At 53.2% G+C, this 21,524-nt stretch overlaps 1 protein-coding gene across 2 annotated transcripts in view; it reads right to left on the reverse strand.

Annotated features, from left to right (window-relative positions):
- Nucleotides 1-7,406: 7,406 nt before the first annotated feature.
- The window catches only part of SPTBN2 (spectrin beta, non-erythrocytic 2), a gene marked incomplete at both ends in the record, with an annotated part of 39,421 nt that continues 25,303 nt past the window's right edge, over nt 7,407-21,524 (reverse strand). For both annotated transcript variants that reach the window (XM_080703042.1, XM_080703041.1), the window contains 18 exons: nt 7,407-7,640; nt 7,935-7,977; nt 8,453-8,626; nt 8,870-9,090; nt 9,258-9,308; nt 9,381-9,456; nt 9,547-9,689; nt 10,219-10,415; nt 10,633-10,717; nt 12,425-12,563; nt 12,651-12,895; nt 14,210-14,584; nt 15,153-15,357; nt 15,584-15,714; nt 15,800-16,060; nt 16,307-16,396; nt 16,692-16,916; nt 19,819-20,082. In XM_080703042.1, coding sequence (XP_080559168.1) covers nt 7,407-7,640; nt 7,935-7,977; nt 8,453-8,626; nt 8,870-9,090; nt 9,258-9,308; nt 9,381-9,456; nt 9,547-9,689; nt 10,219-10,415; nt 10,633-10,717; nt 12,425-12,563; nt 12,651-12,895; nt 14,210-14,584; nt 15,153-15,357; nt 15,584-15,714; nt 15,800-16,060; nt 16,307-16,396; nt 16,692-16,916; nt 19,819-20,082 — 3,159 coding nt within the window. The remainder of the gene's footprint in view (nt 7,641-7,934; nt 7,978-8,452; nt 8,627-8,869; nt 9,091-9,257; nt 9,309-9,380; nt 9,457-9,546; nt 9,690-10,218; nt 10,416-10,632; nt 10,718-12,424; nt 12,564-12,650; nt 12,896-14,209; nt 14,585-15,152; nt 15,358-15,583; nt 15,715-15,799; nt 16,061-16,306; nt 16,397-16,691; nt 16,917-19,818; nt 20,083-21,524) is intronic.

A 21,524-nucleotide genomic window follows, 5' to 3' on the forward strand; every position in this document is an offset into this window, starting at 1 on the left:
CAAAGCTTAGGCCGTCCGGTCCGCGAGAGGCCGGGCCTGGCCCACCCGCGGGATCCCTGCGCACCCACAGGACCCCCTCATACCTCCGGGTGGCGGCGGCGGTGGCGGCGGCTCCCGCGTCAGAGAGAACCCTACAAAATGGCGTCGGCCGCTCGAGCCTCGGCGCGACCGGGCGCTTTCTCGCGCGCCAGCTCACGCACGCGCGGGTGCGCGCTGCCTCCTCCCTCTCCCTCGCGGTGGCGGGCGACCAATCACGCGGCGGCATGTAAAGGCCCGCCCAACACGGGGGAGGGGCCACCTGATGACGGCACTGCGGAGCGGACGTCAGCCCGCCCCCAGCCCCGGCTGGCCAATCACCGGCCTCGGAGGGGGTCGCGGCTCGCGCGTCAGAAGGGCTCCGGACGCTACCACGGCCCGGGTGAAATGGGAAGCTCGGGGAGTCGAGCCATCACAATGGGTCGTGCTATTGAGCCAGCTGGGGAGGGGGGGCTGATGACAAAGGGTTATCTCACTGGGTCCCCTAAAAGGGGCTTTTCTTAGCCTGCTTGCCAGCCTTTACGGCAGCTAAGGGCAACATTCCAAAAATACTGGCGCGCCACGTTTTGAGGACACCTAGATTTTTTTTTGCTAGTGCTTTAAACAATTTAAAATCTTTTCATTGCAAACGAGTTAATCATTAGTGATTAAACTGAGAACCAAGGAGCAGAAAGAGGATCTGTTGGCAGAGCTGTAGTAAGTCTAAGATGCATTTCTACCCAAACTACATTTCGTCGTGTTTTGTTCGATAGTGTACATGTTTTCTCTCTAGCTGATTATGTGTTCATCACGGTCCCTCGTCGGTGGTGAGCACGCCAAAGGAATACTTTGCAGAGACCCAGAGAGATCCTTTGAGTGGGGAGCGGCGGCAGAGGAACTGGGTGTCCCTAGTCCACACCGGGCCGCTGGAGTTCCGGATAACTGGCTCTCCACCGCCTGCCATTCAAAATTCAGCTGGGGCCCCAGGGCACCTCCTGGTGGCCAAAGGGAAACTATCCACTGTCACTCTCCCAACAAAGAACGGGCGCTTTGGGAGACTGCTGGATTGGATTTATCTCAATCCAAGATTTCAGGGTGGTTGTCAGTCGCCATTCCCCGTTGTGGTGGCTCCCCCACAGTTTCTCTGAAACCTGCAAGGCACAAATCTTCCAAGTTGCCCTCCTCCACTCCCGTTACTTGGGTCTGTTTTTTCACTGAATTCTTTTTGTTTCCTAGCCATTTCAGAAGAGGAACTACCCTTCCGGTTTTAATAACCTACACGCACGCTGTTTCCTACCTGATTCTCTGTACCTGTCCCCTTCCTTTTTCCAGATCCCTGACATGTCCAGTTTGTCTCTGCACCCGGAATTTCTACTCTCAGACACCTTTAGAGAGGTAATCATTTCTGAGATAGGTTTCATGAATCCACACTATTGTTATCTAATGGCTTCCTATGATGTTCCAGGGGAGACTTCTCAAAGACAGAGTCTTTATCTCCTGTCATCCACCCTCATGCAACTGTATTTTGGGTTCCATCCCCATCTTCAATTCCTCCAATTTTCTGAGGTCTCTGAACCTAATATCTCCTTAACCGTTTTTATCCTTCAAAAATTTCATTTCACTTACTATCCTTTCCGTGTGTGTGTGTGTGTGTGTGTGTGTGTGTGTGTGTGTGTGTGTGTTGGTACTAGAGACTGAGCCCAGGCCCTCATGAAAGCTTCACAAGGTCTATATTATTGAGATTTATCCCCAGCCGTGTGTGTGTGTGTGTGTGTGTGTGTGTGAGAGAGAGAGAGAGAGAGAGAGAGAGAGAGAGAGAGAGAGAGAGAGAGAGAGAGAGAGAGAGATTGAGATTAGGGATTGTACCTGAAGACATTCTACCTCTGAGCTACACCCCCAGACCTTTTTTTTTAGTGTGTGTGTGGTACGGGAGATGGAACGCAGGGACATTCTACCTCCAAGCTACATCTCCAGCCCTATTTTTTATTCTTTATTTTGAAATAGGGTCTTCCTAAGTTGCAAAGGGCCTCACTAAGTAGTAGCTGAGGCTGTCCTTGAACCGTGATCCTCCTGTCTCAGCTTCCCAATTGCTGGGATTACAAGAGTGTGCCACCATGCCCAGCTTTTTTTTTTCTTTTTTCTTTTTTACATTTTGAAACAGAGTCTTACTAGTGCTGAGAGTCAGGACAAGTTGTTGAGGCTGGTCTCTCAAACCTGTGATCCTCCTATCTCAGCCTCCCAATTACTGGGACTATAGGCATGTGCCCCCATGCCCACCTTGTCTTTTCCATTCCTTAAAAACTTATTATTAGCTGAGCGTGGTGTATGCCTGTAATCCCACTGCTTAGGGGACTGAGACAAGAGGATCACACGTTTGAGACCAGCCTCTCAGCAACCTAGCAATACCCTGTTTCAAAACAAAAAATAAGAAGGCCTGGGAGTATAACTCAGATGTTAAACACCCCTGGGTTCAATTTCCAGTACCACAAAAATAATAAATAAATAAATAAATAAATAAATAAATAAATAAATAAAGCGAGCTGAGAAGACTGGAACTCAGAGGTAGAACTGTCCTGGATACCTGCAATCCATAGTAAAAAAGAAAAAAAGAAGAAGAACCCTAAAACTTTTTTTTCTGTAGCACTGGTGATGGAACCCAGGGGCATTCTAACTCCGCTATACACCCCAGCCCTATTTTTTATTCTTTATTTTGAAACTGGGTCTCACTGAGTTGCAAGGGCCTTGCTAAGTAGCTGAGGCTGTCCTTGAACCATTATCCTCTTGTCCTAACCTCCCGAATGCTGGGATTACAAACCTATGCCACCACACCCAGCTACTCTAAAACTTTAATAGATGAAATTTTCAAAAGGGCACAGATAAGCCAGGCATGGTGGCGCACGCTTGTAATCCCAGCATTTAGGAGGCTGAGACTGGAGGATCTCGGTTCGTGGACAGCCTCAGCTACTTAAGCCCTTTGCAACTCAGTGAGACCCTGTTTCAAAAAAAAAAAAAAAAAAAAAAGACTAAAAAAAATGCTGGGGGTGCAGCTCGGAGGTAGAATGCCCCTGGGTTCCATCCCCAGTACTGAAAAACAAAACAAAACGAAACACCAGCGCTACAAAAATAATTAAACACTGGTGCTATGATTTTTTCTCTTTTTTTCTTTTTTTAGTGCTGGGGATCGAATCCAGGCCCTTCCAAATGCTAGGCAAGTGGTCTACCACTGAATTACACCCCAGCCCGTATGCTGTTACTATCTTCTAATATTTATGCTCAAATTTCCCCTAGATTGTCACAGACGTCTCTTCACAGTTGGCTTCTTGGAGTCTGGACCTAAACAAAGTCCACCCGTTGGATGTTTGCATAAATTATGTAAATGGTGTGGTGTTTTGTTGTACAGCTCATTGTTTCTGACTTTTTCCCACCAAACAGGGACGTTGAGTGATATCTAACTCCTGAGCCAGGCGTGATGGTGCACACTTGTAAATACTGTTATCCCAGTATTTGGGAGGCTAAAACAGGAGGAGCCCAGGTTTGCAGCTACCCTTGGCAACTTAACAAAGCCCTCTGCAACTTAGTGAGACCCGGTTTCAAAATAAAAAATAGAACTGGTGAATAGCTCAGATGTTGAATAACTGTAGGTTAAATCCTCAGTACCACCAAAAACAAAAATATTTTCCAGTAGGGCTAGGGATGTAGCTCAGCAAAAGCATTTACCTAGCATACACAGAAACCCTAGGTTCAATCTCCAGCAGGACAACAAAAAAAATGACAAAGAAAATCCCAAAGCTGGCATGGTGGTGCACCCTTGTAATCCTAGTACTTGGGAGGCTGAGACAGGAGGATCGCAGGTTTGTAGCCAGCCTCAGCTACTTAGGCCCTCTGCAATTTAGTGAGGCCCTGTTTCAAAAATAAAAAGAATTACGCCGGGCGTAGTGGCGCACGCTTGTCATCCCCGCGCTTGGGAGGCGGAGACAGGAGGATGGCGCAGGTTCGAAGCCAGCCTTGCTGGCTTAAGAGACCCTGTTTCCAAGTAAAAATATAAAATAGGTCTGGGAGTGTAGCCCGGAGGTAGAAGGGCTTCCAGGAACCCCAGTACCACTAAAATAAAAAATAAAAAATAAATAAATAAATAAAAAGAATTAAAAATAAGCCTGGAGGTGTAGCTCAGAGGTACAATGCCCCTGAGTTCAATCCCCAGTACCGAAAAACAAATTCCAATAAATATACCCAAAAGGCAAATATTTGAAATCTACTTTAATAATATTTTGGCTTATTATTTCAACACTTAATCAATATAAAATTTGAGATATTTAAAAAAATTTTTCCACAAAGGCCTTGAGATCCAGGGAGTATTTTCTCCTTGCAGCATATCTTGGTCTGGGCCTGCCACACTAACATCCTCAGAGTCACGTGAGGCCACGGGCTGCCACAAGGGCAACACAGGTCTTCGTCTGTTCCTGTTGGCAGTGTTCAGTAAGAACACAAACACGTTTATCTCTAAATGACTCACCCATATGTTTCTGTCTGTATCCCCCACACACGCAGTCCCTGCAGTAGTGGCATTTTGGGGACCTAACTTGTCACTGCCCCTTTCTACCCGTTCTCTCCCACGCACAGCATGGTGTCTCCAGTGACTTACTTCCTGACCCTCTGCTGCTCTTCTCCGTGCTGTCCTTTCAGAGCCATGCCCTCAGGTACCCTCAGCTGTCCTGTGTGTGCAGGTGATTCTTGGACCACGTTTTCTGTCTTACCTTTCCATCCATGACAGCTGTCCTGTAAGACCACTTCCATTGGCTGCCCTGTATACACATATTTTACATTACAATGACCATTTCTCTTCCCTGTGTCCATATCCTTCCGAAATTTCCAGTTTTTGCTTTTGTACCACGGCTTGCCATTTAGGGTTGCAAATACCCAGATTCCCCAAGCACTCTGCAATGTCTGACCGTCTCCTTCATACAGTGGAGGTTTTACAGCTGTACCCAAAGTACAAGAGAAGGTGTCTGTGCAGTGCTGATGCATTATTCCACTTGGTCCTATGACAGGCTCTTGCAGTTATATTTATCCACATGTTTACTGTGGAAGACAGAATCCATTCATCTTAAGAGAAAGGGGTAATTATCCTGTGAGCTATCTGGTCTACCAGCTTTCATGTCTGGACCCCATTCTGGGACTGTGCTGTGCTAGTCCTGGGCCTGCAGGCATCTGCCTTTCTTTGTCTTCACTGATGATAGTCATTTGGGGGTCTGTCTAGGGCCTTTGGCAGGATCCCAACCCACTGGTCAGTAGAATGACAACACGCTGGGAAGCCATGAGGTACATCCTCACAAACACATACAGGATGATGCATTCTAGATCCAGTGCAATATTTAAAAAGGAGCAGGGGGTGCTGGGCGTGGTGGCGCACGCTTATAATCCCTATGCTTGGGAGGCTGAGACAGGAGGATCGCACAGGTTCGAAGCCAGCCTCAGCTACTTAGTGAGGCTCTCAGCAACTTAGTGAGACCCTGTTTCCAAATAAAGTATAAAATAGGTCTGGGAGGATAGCCCAGAGGTAGAAAGCCTTTGGGTTCCACACCCAGTAACACCAAAAAAAAAAAAAAAAAAAAAAAGCAGGTAACCCAGGTGTGGTGGTGCACACTTGAAATCCCAATACTTGGAAGGCTGAGACAGAAAAATCACAGGTTTGAGGACAGCCTCAGCTACTTAGTCATTTGCAAATCAGTGAGACCCTGTTTCAAAATAAAGAATAAGAAATAGGACTGGGGGTGTAGCTCAGAGGTACCTGAGCTACATGCCTCTGGGTTCCATCACCTGTACTGCAAATAAATAAATAAATAATAATTTGTGAGCTCTGGACTCTGTTAGTGAGGCAATAGCACACAGCGCCAGCAGCCATCCTGTGTGTGCTCGGCCTTTTACTGTGAGCTGAGGGTGAGCCTACTGCTAGCAATTCCCCTCTTTCATGATTGAAGACAGTGGAAAGAATCGTGGTAGAAGAAAGCTGAGCAAGGCAAGCCCCCCCAGGCAAGGAGGTTCATGCCGCTTTTACACATAAATACAGTTGTCAGCATCACCCAGGCCCAACCCATGCTGGATCTTTGGGCTAAAGAGGCTTGGCATGTGCTTGTAATCCTAGTATATGGGAGGCTGAGACAGGAGGATCACAGGTTCGAGGACAGCCTCAGCAAGCAGCGAGACTCTCATCAACCTAGTGTGACCCTGTTTCCAAATAAGAAAATCTGGCTGGTAGAATGCCTCTGGGTTTAATTCCCAGTACACACACACACACACACACACACACACACACACACACACACACATGCACGCGTGCATACCCACACGTACACACATGGTTTGGCATCTCGTAACCAAGTAAGTTGCCGGGCGTGGTGGTGCACACCTGCAATCCCAGTGCCTGGGAGGCTGAGACAGGAGGATCACACAGGTTCAAAGCCAGCCTCAGCTATTTAGTAAGGCTCTCAGCAACTTAGACCCCGTTTCCAAATAAAGTATAAAAATAGGTCTGGGAGTATATCCTGGAGGTAGAAAAGCTCCTAGGTTCCACCCCCAGTACCACACACACACACACGCACGCACACGCGCGCCTTGGCATCTAGTAACCCAGCAAAATGGAAGTCACATCACGGGGAAATGAGACCTAGACAGGGAGGCGCTCGGGCTCCTTTGGCTCTGAGGGCTCGGAGGCTGGGGGCAGAGTGGAGGCCTGGCACGCAGAAACAGAGCTCGACGAAGAACAGGCTTTGGTGGAGAGGCTGTGGACGGGAAAGCAAAGACACCCAGAGGCAGTGAGAGAAGCTGAGCTGTTTAATCACCTCAAGGCTGTGGTTGCCTCTGGATACCCCACCTGAAAGCCACTGAGAGCAGCTGGAGATGGGGTGGCCCCTCGAGCCAGTGCTGAGGCAGGATGGGAAGGGGAGAGCCTCCGTGCCTCCGACTCCATCATCTGGCACTCCTGCCCGGGCCTGCGTCACTCTGAGAGGTTCCTGGCTGGTCCCCAGGGGCAAGGAGCCTGGCCGGGGTTGATGGCCGGCCCAAGCAGTGGTGGGAGAATGACCCTGAGGCGGGAGCACCCCTCCCCACTGGCCTGTCCACACTGGTGGGGGATGGAGCCTTGAGGCCTGGGGAGAGGGAGGAGGAGGTTGGGGGTTGCCTGGGTCCCACCACCAGTCTGGAATTAAATAGAAGAGAAGGTTGTTCTTGGGAACACTGGCTCGTCCCCGGTGACAGTTCCTGGCGATGGGCTGACCTTGGCAACACACCCTAGCAGCAGGCAGTTGTCCTGACAGGAGGGTGGTCCCTGTTGACAGTCCCTGGCAGTTTCCTGAACAGAGGGAGGGAGTTGGCCTGGGAGTCTTGCCCCCAGACTACTTGTTCTTCTTGAAGAAGCTGAACCGTTTCTCTCGCTCTCGTTCCCTGCCGTCCTTGCCACGCAGCACGACAGGCCCCTCCGCCCCCGCCGGTGATACCGGAGGCATGGTCATGGCCCGAGTCATGCCCCGGGTGACACTGGGCACTGCCGGCTCTTCTGGCTCTCCAGAGGCTGAGGAAGCGGCGGTGATGGCTGCGTTCACCACCCGCAGCCAGGAGCTCATCTCTGCCTGCGGGGACCGGGAGAGAAGCGGTCAGCCTCAAGGACCCTGTGCCGGGGCAGCCGGCGGCCGACCGCAGGGAAGGCAGGAAAGCGGTCAACTGGCTCATCTCATCAGGAAAAAAGGGCCCTTTCAAGACAGCAGGGTTTGCATGGCCCATGTACATCCCCTGGCACCGGGGGCCACACAGTCCGAGGAATGAGAGGCGTAAGATGAGGGAGGAGAGAGGGGAGAGAGGAAATCTGTCACTAGAGGGGCCTCAAAATTGCAAGGAGAGGAACACAGGGTGGGAGGGGACCTCACCTCATCCTTGGCCTGGAATAAATATTCTTTTCCATCCTGTAAGCTGTCAGGAGACAAAAGTCACAGGGAAGAGCTGAGTCTGCATTTGCCAGGCCAGTGCTGGGGAGCGCTCAGGCCGGGAGAAGACCCCAGGGCAGGGTTGGAGCCAGATCAGTCACTTTGCATAATTTTCAGATTCCCAGGATTTTGCAGCTGTGCGAAAGCAAATCCCTCCTGACTGGCTATGGAGGGCCAAGGTGAGCTCGCTTCCTCACCTGGGCGACCCGGAGGCAGGGGAGGGCCGGCACCTGCCTTCACACTTCCCACCCAGGATGAGTGCTGACATCAGATGTCAGCCTACACCTGGGGTCCCCGGTACCCCTTTGCTGAGTACACCCAGAATCTGGCCTCTCCCTTGTCTACAGTACACCTGGCTTGGTACTCCTCAGGGTGACTCCACTCTGTCTGACCCGGCTCGTGGTCCACCTGTGTCATGCCCCCAGGCCCCCTCCGGAGGGCACTGTGTACCCAGGACCTACCCCAGCTTGAAGACATGTTTGCGCTTCCGATAATCGAAGGCCACGCTGCCCTGGGCCCTGGCCAGGCTGACAGGCACTTCTCCGTGGTATGGCACTCCCGCACTGGCTGCCTTCGCGTCCTTATAGAAGCCGAGGCTCCCGTGCCGCAGGACGCAGTACACGTTCTGCCAGGACCTGGGTGGGCCATGGTGCAGGTCAGGCAGACCAGCCCGGGTGGGCCTGTGACCAGGGCTCCCTGGGTTCCTGGGGCTTGCAGTTCCACTGCTGCCCTGCCCCCTTCTGTCCTGAGTCCAACCCTGTTCCCAGACAGCACACTCCTACAGGATGCCCCCTGCCCCCAGCCTAGGAAGAGGCTCTGGGAAAGCCACCTGAGAGGCAGAACCCGAGGCCGCAGTGCTGCCCAGCCAGGCTGGGTACCTGTTGGCGGCCTTCTTGCCGACGGCCTCCATCTCCTGTTTGCGGCACAGCATCCCCTCCATCTGCTCCTGGGCAGAGAGCTCGGGGCCTCGGGCGGGCAAGGTGGCCACGTGGGCTGACTCAGACGACCTGCTCTGGGGCAGGGTGGGAGGGGCTGGGCCCCGGGGCCGGCTCTGCCTCTCTCCCCGTGGTCCATTGGCCTCATCCCCTGCGCCAGACCCCTGCGGGGAAAACAGTATCGGCCTCAAAAGATGAGACGACGTGCCGCGCTGAGGGCACCTCCAAGGGTTCTCCTGCACCCCAGTTTCCTTTGAGCCTCTGCCCTCGTCCATCCTCGGGATTCCCAGCCCCTCCCAGGCACCATGCCCACACCTCCAAGGGGACTCACAGGCCCTTCTGGGAAGCTGCCCTGCGCAAGTCTCTGCTGTTCCAACAGGAGCTGCAGGGACAGGATGCTGTGAGGGGTGTGGGGGTGGGGTGCTCCCGGGGAGGTTTGGGAACGCAGGGTTACCTGTGAGGACTCTGCCTCTGTGCAGACCCCATTGACACTGGGCACCTGTGTGGATGGTGGCAGCTGAGGCTGGGTTCTAGAATGGCCGAAAGTGGCACAGGATAATTAGTCCCTGGCTTGCTTGGGCTCAGCCTCATCCTCCCGGCCCAGGCATCCCGGCTCTCACCCGTCCCGGGCCGTGCTGGGAGCAGGCTGGCTGTCCACCACGTCCCCTGCGGGCAGACTGGCAGCGGGCTCGGGAGCAGGGGGCTGTTTCCTCCGTTCTTCTTCCTCCCTCTTTCTCTTCCTCTCCTTCTCCCGCTCCTCCAGCTGTGAAGAAAAGCTGAGGTCAGCGTGCGAAAGGCTTCATTTAAGAGGGGCAAGTGCTGGGTGTGGTGGCGCGCGCTTGTGATCCCCACGCTTGGGAGGCGGAGACAGGAGGATCGCACGGGTTCAAAGCCAGACGTGCTGGCTTAAGAGACCCTGTTTCCAAAAATAAAAATGTATAAAATAGGTCTGGGAGTGTAGCCTGGAGTAGAAGGTCTTCCAGGAACCCCAATACCACACACACAAAAAAAGAGGAGCAGAGCATGGGGGAAGTTAAAATGTCTGAGCTCTGGTTTGACAGAACAGGAAGGGTGGAGAAGAGAGGCTGAGAAGGAAGCAGAGACAAGAAGCCACAGGGGCAATGGGGTCTCAGCATCACCCAGGCAACTGACGGCTCCCAGAGTGGGGAGCTCTCAGCTGGCACCTAGGAGGTGCCGGTGCAGTGGGAAGGGAAGAAACGTCTTCTCCAATCAGAGAGGGCGCGGGCCTGGGGCAAGATGGGGTCGGGCACCCTGGGGTCCCGGGCCCTCACCGCAGTGAGTTTCTCCAGCGCGCTGAAACGCTCCTCCCAGGCCACCGCTGACTTCTGGAAGGCTTCGTGCCGCTTGATGAGGCTCTCTACTTCATCGACCGTGCAGCCCAGCTCCGCACTGCGCACTAATGGCTCCTGGCTGCACAGCCAGGCCTCTGCCATCCCTGCGTCTCTCCCAAACACAAGCACCTCCAAAACTGTTGGGATTGGGAGTCACAGATGGAAGGTCAGAGTGGGCACTGACATGACATAGTAGACACAGCAACCTCAAGACCAGGGACGGAGAAAGCCACTGGCCCAGAGCACTGCCAGGTGGCGCCAGGGATAGATGCCTGGACTTCCGTACCCACTCTGGAAACCAGAGCTCGGGGTTCCCAGCCCCTCCTCCCAGGGCCTGGTGCCCCAGCAGCTCACCAAGCTGGAGCCAATCCATCTTTTCCTGCCACTTGTCAGCTGTCTCCTGGCGCCGGGCCTGCAGCTGAGACAGCTTGTCCGTGATCTGGGGGACAGAGACGTGAGTGGGAACCTAACAAAGCCTTTCCCGGGCTCTTGGGGCTCGGCAGGGGGACTGGCAATTTCCTTTTAGTTTTTTTTATTTTTGTGACACTGGGTATTAAACCCAGAAACATTCTACCTCCGAGCTACACCCCCAGCCCTATTTTATTTTTATATTATTTTATTTTTATTTTTGTGGTACCAGGGATGGAACCCAGGGGCATTCTACCTCTGAGCTACACCCTCAGCCCTTTTACCTATTTTTGATTCTTTATTTTCAAACAGGGCCTCACTGAATTGCAAAGGGTCTCACTAAGTAGCTGAGGCTGTCCGCGAACCACAATCTTCCTGTCTCAGCCTCCCGATTTTATTTTTATTTGGAAACAGTCTCACTAGGTGGATGAGAGTCTCACTACTTGCTCAGGCTGTCCTTGAACCTGCAATCCTTCTGCCTCAGCTTCCCAAGTACTGAGATTACAGATGTGTGCCACCACACATCTGTAGTACTGGGGTTCCTGGAAGCCCTTCTACCTCCGGGCTACACTCCCAGACCTATTTTTATATTTTTATTTGGAAACAGGGTCTCTTAAGCCAGAGAGACTGGCTTCGAACCTGCGTGATCCTCCTGTCTCCGCCTCCCAAGCGCAGGGCATGCGCCGGGCATGCGCCACCACGCCTGGCCCTTATTCTTTTATTTTGAAACAGGGTTTCACTAAACTTCAAAGGGCCTCACTAAATTACTGAGGGTGGTTCAAACCTGTGATCCTCTCATCTCTGCCTCCCAAGTACTAGGAATACAAGAGTACACCACTACACCTGGTTGGGACAAGTGATTGTGTGTGTGTACGTATAGATGTGTGTGTGTGGTACTGGGGACTGAACCCTGGGGCATTTATACCTCTATGTTACACCCCCAGTCCTAATTTGTGTTTATTTTGAAACACAGTCTCACTAAATTGAGGGCATCTGACTAAATTGCTGAGGTTGGCCATGAATTTGTGATCCTCGTGTCTCAGCCTCCCAAGTACTGGAATTACAAGTAGTGATTTTTGTGTGTCTGTGTGGTAATGGGGGTGGAACCCAGAAGCTTTCTACCTCCAGGCTATACTCTCAGACCTATTTTCTATTTTATTTGGAAACAGGTTCTCACTAAGTTGCTGAGAGCCTCACTAAGCAGCTGAGGCTGGCTTTGAACTTGTGCGATCCTCCTGTCTCAGCCTCCCAAGCGCGGGGATTACAAGCGTGCGCCACCACGCCCAGCTACAAGTAGTGATTTTTAAGTCAAGAGGTAGACAGAGCCAGATGTGGTGGTACACTCCTGTAATCCCAGTACTTAGGAGACTGAGACAGGAGGATCACAGGTTTGAAGCCAGCCTCTGCTACTTAGCCAGGGTCTCAGTAACTTAGTGAGACCCTGTTTCCAAATAAAAAATAAAATAGAACTAGGGGTGTAGCTCAGCTATAGAATGCCCCCACCCCCAAATTCAATCCCCAGCACCGCAACACACACACACACACACACACACACACACACACACACACACGCCATACCACACACACGGGAAAGATGGGATTTGGGAAATCCCTGAACAGCTGGGGGACAGAGAAGAATTCTTGCAAAGAAAGAATGAGAGAGAGAAGGGAGAGCAGGAAGAATCAGCCAGCACTGCCCTTCTCTTGAGGCTGGCCGGCCTCGCCAGGTTGAACCCACCTCCTCGGCCGCATAGTGGCTCCTGGCCAGCAGCTCCTGCCCCATGTCGATGCAGGAGGAGAAGCGGTCTGCCCTGGCCTCTATCTCTGCTTTGATGCCTTGTTGGTTCTTGATGACGAGATCCGCAGAGGACACGTCCCTGGGGGAGAGAGACAGTGTCTCCCACTGCCCTCGCCCCATCACAGCCACCAGCGACACCACCTGAGGAGGCTGCTGGGCGTCTCACCGGGGCCGCTCCTGGGCATCCATCTGCAGGTTAACCCCGTCCATCCACAGCATAAGCTCCCGGACAGCCTTGAAGAAGCGGAACTTGTCCGTGGTGTCCAGCAGCAGCTGGCGGCGCGCGGCAGAGCTTCCCTGAAGCTGGGCCCAGGCTTCGGCCACAGCCTGCATGTGGCGGCCTATCTCCTCAGCCTTGTCTCCAGCGTAGGCCTTCTGGAGCCGGTGGCCATCATCCTGCACCTGCTGGACCTGCGGGGCCCAGGGCAGAGTCAGGCAGAGCAGGGAGCCTGGAAGGAGCTCCAGTGCTTCAGCCTCCCTTGGCCTCCATTTCCTGCTGTTCCACCAGCCAAAGCGGCAGGAGGAGGAACGGGGCAGGGGGCAGGAAGGTGAAGGCAGGTGCCTTGCCAACTCTGCCCTCTTGGATCTCGTGTGGGGCCAAGGCTCTAAAATGGTCACCAGCACAGGTGTGGTGGTGTACGCCTATAATCCCAGTACTTGGGAGGCTGAGACAGGAACATCACAGGTTCCAGGATGGATTCAGCAATTTAGCAAGGCCCTTAGCAACTTAGCCAGACTGTTTCAAAATGAAAAGTAAGAAGAGCTTGAGGGTGTAGCTTGGAGATAGAATGGCCCTGAGTTCGATCTCTAGAACTAAGCGAGGAAAAACAAACAAACAAACAAACAAACAAACAAATAAATGGACCACTAGCCAGATGAGCTTTCAAAGCCTATCTAGGACCTTGAACATGGCTAGAAGGAGACAAGCAGCGTGCAGAAGAGATTTGGGTGGGGCTGACTGGGTGTAACTGGATGAAGGATCTCTGTTTATTGGGTCCAGAGCTGTAGCTTAGATGGCATCAATAGGCAGATTTCATTAATACATAAAGAATCTTTCAGTCATTGGGATCGCTTGAAATTGTCATGAGCCCTCAAGGAGGTTTGTGATTAGAGTATGGATATGGCTGACGCATGCCAGTAATCCTGGGAGGCTGACATAAGATCGCAGGCTGGAAGCCAGTGTCAGAGACTTAGCGGGACCCTCACTCAGCAACTTAGTAAAACCCTGTTTGAAAAATAAAAAAAATACAGCGGAGTGCGGTGGCGCACACTTGTAATCCCAGCATTTGGGAGGCTGAGATAGGAGAATCATAGGTTCACAGCCAGCCTCAGCTACTTAGGCCCTTCGCAACTCAGTGAGACCCTTTTCAAAATAAAGAATAAAAAATAGGTCTGGAGATGTAGCTTGAAGGTGGAATGCCTTTGGGTTCCATCCCCAGTACCACAAAAATAAATTAAAAAAATAAAATAGGGCTGCAGGTCTAGCTCAGAGGTAGAACCCCTCTGGGTTCAGTCCCCCTAACCCCCCACCAAACACAGACAGAAAAGTGTAAATACAGAGGCTAGATGTCCTTTGGCTGGAGATGTATTCCTGGAGCGATTCTAACCTCATCTCTGAATGGCGCTCCAGGGGTGCCATCTTCTCAGCATCTCTGAGATCTGCCCCAGCAGCCAAGACACCCTCTCTCCCCACTTCCCCCACAGCCTCCTCGGCTCGGGTCAGACCTGGGCGCTGAGGGCCTGGATGTCGTGCTCATAGGCGCAGTGTCGGCGCTGCAGGGCCTCAGCGGCATTGAGGTCGCGGCCGGTCCCGTCTGGGAGCTGCTGCTGCTTGTGCTGCACCCGCGCCAGGGCTTGGCGGGCCCCGTGCAGGAAGCGCTGCAGCTCGTAGGCCGCGGCCAGCACCTGACCCCGTGTGTCCAGCAGCTCCAGCAGGTCAGCCCAGGCCTCGTTGAGGCTGTCCTTCCACTCTGCCACGGTGGCCCGCGCGGCGTGGCCACCCACAATGAGCCCGTTGGCCAGCGTGTTGGCACTGTCTACGCGCTCCTGACCGATGGTGCTTGTATCCCGGGAGAACTCGCGGAATTTGTCCCGGAGCATCTGGCGGAGGAAAGAGTTGTGGGGTCAAGGAGGTGATGCTGGTGGGTGAGGTTCCTGCCCGATGAAGCCAGCCCTCTCCTCCCCAGGTGTGCCAGAACAGGTTAATTCACCAGCGCCCCATCAGCAAGCAGGTGGCTGCTTCCCATCCACTGTTTAGTGTGTCGCTTGGTGAGCACACATTCTGAGAAGTGTGTCAGAGTGTGCTTATACAAACTAAGATGGCTGAGCTGTCACTCGGTGATAGTCTTATGGGACCACTGTGGGATGTGACTGCATGTGCCTGGTCCCCTTCCCCCAGCAAAGGCAATGAGGTACTGGAACCGTGAGTCCTCAGACAAGGGTACCCTAACATGGTCCTGATTTCCACACCATGAGAGTCTGCACCCCCAAGCCATAGAAGAGAATCTCAAGGCCTGTTTGGGAGCATTCTTTTGACAGAGTAATTGGTCATTAATCTCCTTTTTTTTGCCTATGCTCAGACCCATGCACCCCTTTCTGCACAACCTCCAAACCCCCAGAGGCTGGCGCCTGCTCTGCCTGGAACATGCCCTGGTCTCCCCACACTCACGGTCACGTGCTCGTAGTCCTGGCCCAGCTCGTGGGAGGCCGCCACCACCTCACGCTCCTGGATCCACTGCTCCAGGTCGTCCAGCTCGCGGCGGAGCTGGCACAGGCGGAGGTGCTCCTGCAGGCGCTCGCGCCGCTCACCCGCCAGCTCCTTCAGGCTGGCGTACAGCTTGTCCACCTGGGCCTGGCGGATGGATATCCGCGTGCTGTGGAAAGGGTGGGGAGGCTCAGGGGACATTGCTCTGATGCCCGGCTTGTTCTGTGGTGCCCCGACCCTCTTGGGCCCCCAGCTGCTCTCTGAGTCCCTGCTTCTTTGGCCTTCTGGAATGTCTCTCACATATATAGTACAGAAGGCGCCACAATCCCTGCAGGTCCCCAGTCCTGGCTCCCCCTTCCCCCGGGGCCGGGCCCCTCGGCTGGCTGCACGCTCACCTCTCTGGGTGCTCGTGGTCAATCATGTCTTGGCTGCTGGCCGCGAGCTGGTGGATGGTCCGGGCATAGTCGGCCAGGGCTTGCTCCAACACCTGATGTTTCTTCACTTCTGCCTGGGCGCTCAGCTCATCCTGGGGAGGGACGCTGGGCCTCAGGCAGTGGGCACCGGGGCGTGGGGAACAGGCCACGCAGCCCGGCCTCCGCCCCAGCCCCAACCTTGGCTTTCTCCTGGCCCATCATGTGTAGCTCCTGCTCGCCCATCCAGGCCTCCGCCTCCGCGGCGTCACGGTAGAACTGCTGGGCCCGCAGCGCGTCCTCCAGCCGCTTCCCCCGCAGCTCCAGCTCGTGGCCCAGGCGTTTCCACATTTCTTGGAGCTCAGCCAGCTCCGGGCCTGCCGCGGCTGTGCCGAGAGCCCGCTGCCGCTCCGTGAGGTCCGCGATCCGGGGCTCGTGGCCCTGGATCTCCTTCTGCAGGGTCTGCAGGAGGGGAGGCACCGTGAGGCCTCTTGCGTCCCCTCTCCCCAGGACGCATGGTGATGCCCCTTCAATCCTGTTCCCCTATAGAGAGAACCCACCCTCCCAAGGTAATAGAAAGCAAGTCACTGAAGTCTGGGGCTGCCCGGCTTCAAGGCAGAGCCAGAGAATCCTCCCCATCCTGAGAGATAAACGCCCCAGGCGGGCGGCTCTCGGGAGCTTTTCTTGCACCTGCAGCCCCCACCTCACCTGGTTCTTCTTCATGAGGAGCTGGACGCTGGGCAGGTCCTTGCCATGTTCCATGGAGCTGGCCATTGGCAGCCGCTCCGTCACCCACAGCTGGATGAAAAAGAGGGCGTCAGTGGAGGTGCACAGGGCAGAGCCAGCGCTGGGGATGGGAGGGGGGATACTGAGGGCCACAGGAGCCAGTGAGGAATGGCCACTTCTAGCTTTGGGACACAGGGATCTAGAGGGCATCCCCGAGGATCCTCAGAGGAGAGACCCTCAATGATGAAGGGAAGAGGGAGCGGAGCATTGCTGGCTTCTCCCCTGGTCCAGGAAGGTGGCTGGAGAGCCATGCGGAGGTGTCAACTTGCCAAGATGAAAGCTCTCCCTTCACTGGCCCGTGACTCACAATCTCATCCTCCACGTCGCGGTGGAACTGGTGCTGCTCACGGGAGGCTTGCAGGCGCTGGCAGCGCTCCTTCATGGGCTGGCACAGGGCCCTGAACTTCTCCTCTACAGCCCTCGAGGTCCTCTCCACCTCCCCTGCACCCTGGTCCTCCTGGGCCAGTGCCTTTGCCTGGGCCTGTATCTCCTCCACCTCCTTCTCTCTTACAGCCATCTCCCGTTCCAACATCTGAAAACCGGGAGGAGGAAGGATATGTGAGTGCGGTGCATCCACCTTTCAACCCAGTCTATTGAGCCAATCATGGTTTCTTACCCCTACGCCCACCAGAGAGAGCATCCCTTCATGGCCCGGTGGATCTTGAATTTGAACATACATAAGAATCCAGGGTTGTGTGGATTATGTACCTATTATGAGTTTGTTACCCCTCAGTCCCAAATCCACGTCTGGTCCAGATCCCTCTTTGCTGCTCTGTGATGGCAAAACGACCCTATAAACATTTCTTCTTTACCAGATGATGCAATACCAGGACTTGTCAATAGAGGGCACCAGAGATATCACAACACAGCTCAGGAAGCCTTCCGGGGCTCCAGAAGACTAAACATAGGTACTTCCCTTCTTACTTCTACAGCAGAACTGCCCCAAGTGCGCAAGAGATCCTGAGACGCTCCTCCTCCAGAAAAACTTTGCTGGGCCAAGAAGTTGGCCAACCCTGGCTGGCCAGCGGTAGACCTGCTCTGCCCTATGATACACCGGCAAGTTCTAGGGCCATTCAGTAGCCCTTGCCAAGGTGATCTGAAACTCAGCCACCTCATGTTTACCTTGGGTAATCCTTCTTAGTCCTAGAGAAGTAACTGCTCCCTCGTTTTCTTTCTTTCTTTCTTTGTTTCTTCCTTCCTTTCTTTTTCTTTCTTTCTTTCTTCCTTCCTTTTCTTTTCTTTTCTTTTCTTTTTTGTTCTGGGTTTAAACCCAGAAGCACTAGGTTGCTGAGGCTGTCCTGGAACCTGCAATCCTCCTATCTCAGCCTCCTAAAAATTGGGATTACAGGTGTCCACCACCACATCTGGCTTCTACTTTCTTTGATTTATTCTATATAGATGTTATTTTTTTAAACCTTACAAGGACAAAGTTGGATAGTTATGACAGAGACCATATAACCCACAAAATCCAAAATATTTATGATTTGGACCTTTACAAAAAAAAGCGTGTCCTGGCCCTGCTGTGGGCTCTCCTTCCACTTGCTAGGAATTAATGCAGCACCAAACCTGGCTTCCCTCCCCCCCCTTTTTTTTTTTTTTTTTTTGCAGTACTGGGGATGGAACCCAGGAGCTATACCCTCAGCTCTATTTTTTAGTCTTTATTGTGAAATAGGGTCTCACTGAGTTGCGGAGGGCCTCACTAAGTAACTGAGGCTGTCCTCGAACCACGATCCTCCAGTCTCAGCCTCCCAAATAATGGGATCACAAGCGTGTGCCACCATGCCTGGCTATTATTATTATTATTATTACTATTATTATTAATCACCATCATCATTATTATTTGTGGTACTGAGGGTTGAACTCAGAGGAGTTCAAAATCTGAGCTATGCCTTCAGCCCTATTTTACTTTTTTTTTTTTTTTTGGTGGTACTGGGGTTCCTGGAAGCCCTTCTACCTACAGGCTACACTCCCAGACCTATTTTTTATACTTTTTTATTTGGAAACAGGGTCTCCTAAGCCAGCGGTGCAGCTGGCTTCGAACCTGCGCGATCCTCCTGTCTCCGCCTCCCAAGCGCGGGGATGACAAGCGTGCGCCACCACGCCCGGCCCCTATTTTACTTTTTGAAACAAGTTCCCATTGAATTATCATGCACTGGCCTCTCATCTGAGATTCTCCTATCTCAGCATCCCAAGTACTGGGATCACAGGCCTGAGCCACTGTGCCCAGTTTAAAAGCTCTATTCTTTATCAATTACCTAGTCTCAGGTATTCTGTTATAGCAAGAAAAAAACGACTAAACAAAACCCTTAGTAGTTCACCATCTTTTGCTTATATGTTTGTTTTGAGCCGGGCGTGGTGGTGCACGCTTGTAATCCCCGCGCTTGGGAGGCTGAGACAGGAGGATCGCACAGGTTCGAAGCCAGCCTCAGCTACTTAGTGAGACCCTGTTTCCAAATAAAATGTAAAAAAAAGGTATGGGAGTATAGCCCGGAGGTAGAAAGCCTCTGGGTTCCACCCCCAGTACCACCAAAAAAAAAAAAAAAAGTTTGTTTTTCTGAAAGTTTCCCTGTCCAGATCATTAGTGTGGTCAGTTTCCTGACTTTGTCCTGACTGATAACCCAGCCCTGAACATTCGGATACCAATGGTCTGTAGAAATCACTTGAAAAATACAAGCTAATCTGGGCGTGATGGTGCAAGCTTGTATCCCAGTACTTGGAAGGCTGAGACAGGTTTGTGGCCAGCATTGGCAACATGTGAGGCCCTCTGTAATTTAGTGAGACCCTGTTTCAAAATAAAGAATAAAATAGGGCTGATGGTGTAGCTCAGAGGTAATTCTACCTCTGAGTAGATCCCTGGATCCAATCTCTAGTACCACAAAAGCAAAGCAAAACAAACAAAAATACAAGCTGGGTGTGGTGGCCCATACTTTTAATACCAATACTTGGGAGGCTGAGTCGGGAGGATTGCATGTTCAAGGACAGCCTCAGCAAGTTAATGAGGTCCTCAGCAAGTTAGTGAGACCTTGTGTCAAAAATAAAAAATAAACCAGGTGTGGTGGCGCACACTTATAATCCCAGTACTTGAGAGGCTGAGACAGGAGGATCGCACAGGTTCGAAGCCAGCCTCAGCTACTTAGTGAGGCTCTCAGCACCTTAGTGAGACCCTGTTTCCAAAACAAAATATAAAATAGGTCTGGGAGTGTATCCCAGAGGTAGAGGGTCCCTGTGTTCTATCTCCAGTACCACTAAAAATATAAATATATAAAAATAAATAAATAAAATTTAAAAATTAAAAATAAAAGAGGTCTGAGATGTAACTCAGAGGTAGAATGTCCCTGGGTCAGTCCCCAGTGCCCCAGTGTCATCTTCCAGACCTTAGATGACCTCCTCCTCTGTCCTGCTGTCATCCTCCCCCACAAAAGCCCAAGGCACACCTGCTGCTTTTTGAGCAGGATGTTGACACTGGTGAGGTCCTTGCCATAGTCGTCCGAGTGCAGCTGGGCCTGCAGGCTCTCCAGCCAGCTCTCCAGGGCAGAGCAGCTCTGGGCAAACAGCTCGGCCCGGTTGGCATCAAAGAGGCTGCGGGCCTTGGCCTGGGTGGTGGTCTCCAGCTCGTCCCAGCGTGTGTGCAGCTTTCCCAGCTTCTCCGACACCAGGGCTTGCAGCTCTGGCTTCTCCAGGGTCAGCTCCCGCCCTTCCTGGGTGGCAGGACAAAGACGTGTAAGTGCCAGAACTGGACACCACTGAACATTACAGGCCAATAGTGAAGCAGGGACCGAAAGGGTAATAGAGGGCCGAAGTGTGGGCAACAATTCCAGGAGCTCCTGTAAGCTCGTGAACGCACCGGGCGCTGCTTAGAAGAGATCCCTCATCAACTCCCCGCTGCGGGTTAAACCCCGCTCCTCCTTCAAGGTCCAGCTCAAACCTCGCTCCCAGGAGGTGCGGAGGCCCGCGTGGAAGGCCAGCCAGCAAGCCACAGAGCCGGTGCTCGAGCGCCCTCTGCTCTGGCCGATGGCCGCGGGGAGGCGAGGCCTGAACACTGGCACGCGCGGGTAGGATGGTGCTGGCACCTGTCCTGTGCTGTCTCCCCGAGCCCCGCTTGCCTGCCGGAATAGCCCACTTGAGGATGATCTGTCCTTCCTTCCTGTCTTCCTCCTGTCCTCCCTCCTTCTCTCCTGTTGAACCCAGTTCCTCACGCTCACTAAGCATGCTCTCTACCACTAGGCTCCACCCTCAGACCTGAAGTACCCTGCCGGGTCCCCACTGCTGCTTCCTGGGACCCCCCCTCCCCGCCCCCCGCCAGGCAGCCTGCACTAAAATTTTGGTTTCAGGTCTGCTTCTGGGGGCACAAACCCAGACAGCACTTCAAGCCCTTTTTCCATGGCTGTTAGGCTCAGACAATGTCACAAGCCAGGCGTGGCGGCGCATGCATGTAATTCCAGTACTTGGGAGGCTGAGGCAGGAGGATTGCAAGTTCATGGCCAGCCTCAGCAATTTAGTGAGGCCCTGTTTCAACATAAAAAGTAAAATAGGGCGTGGAGGGGGGTAGCTCAGAGTTGGAATGGCCCTGGGTTTCATCCCCCATAGCGCAAAAAAATAAAACAAACAAAAAAAGAGCGTCCCAGACGAGCAGGGCACAGGCAGCCTCACAGCCTTCAGCAACCCACTTCCAAGCAAAGTCCTTCTGTGCTGACCGGGCTCCCCCGGCCGGTCCAGCACGCTCTGCCCACCTTCACTTCCGGGGGCCCCTTCGCCACTGTGTTCTTGCTCCCGCCATGAGGACGTTCCCCTCGCCCCCCACAGGCACCCCCTCCACCCGTGGCTTTGTGTCCACACTCATCTCTATGTAGTGACTGAGGCTAGTCCCGAACCTGCGGTCCTCCTGTCTCAGATTCCCAAGGACCGGTGTGCGCCACCACACCCAGCTTCTTTTCCCTATCAAGATACATCTTTCTCCTCATAGCTCTGTTAGTCCACATTCTCATGGACCACCTTGATGGTCCTGCTCCCAGAATTCCCACTGGCCTCTCCTTCACGCCAGGCTTTCTCGACTCTCTCAGGTCACCCACTATCATCTGGTGTGGATTCAACTTAGCTGCCATGCATAGGTCTCGTGTCCTGGTCAGGATTGTTCCTGGAG

The sequence above is a fragment of the Muscardinus avellanarius genome (genome assembly GCF_963383645.1).
Source record: "Muscardinus avellanarius genome assembly, chromosome: 1".
Taxonomy (NCBI): Eukaryota; Metazoa; Chordata; class Mammalia; order Rodentia; family Gliridae; genus Muscardinus; species Muscardinus avellanarius.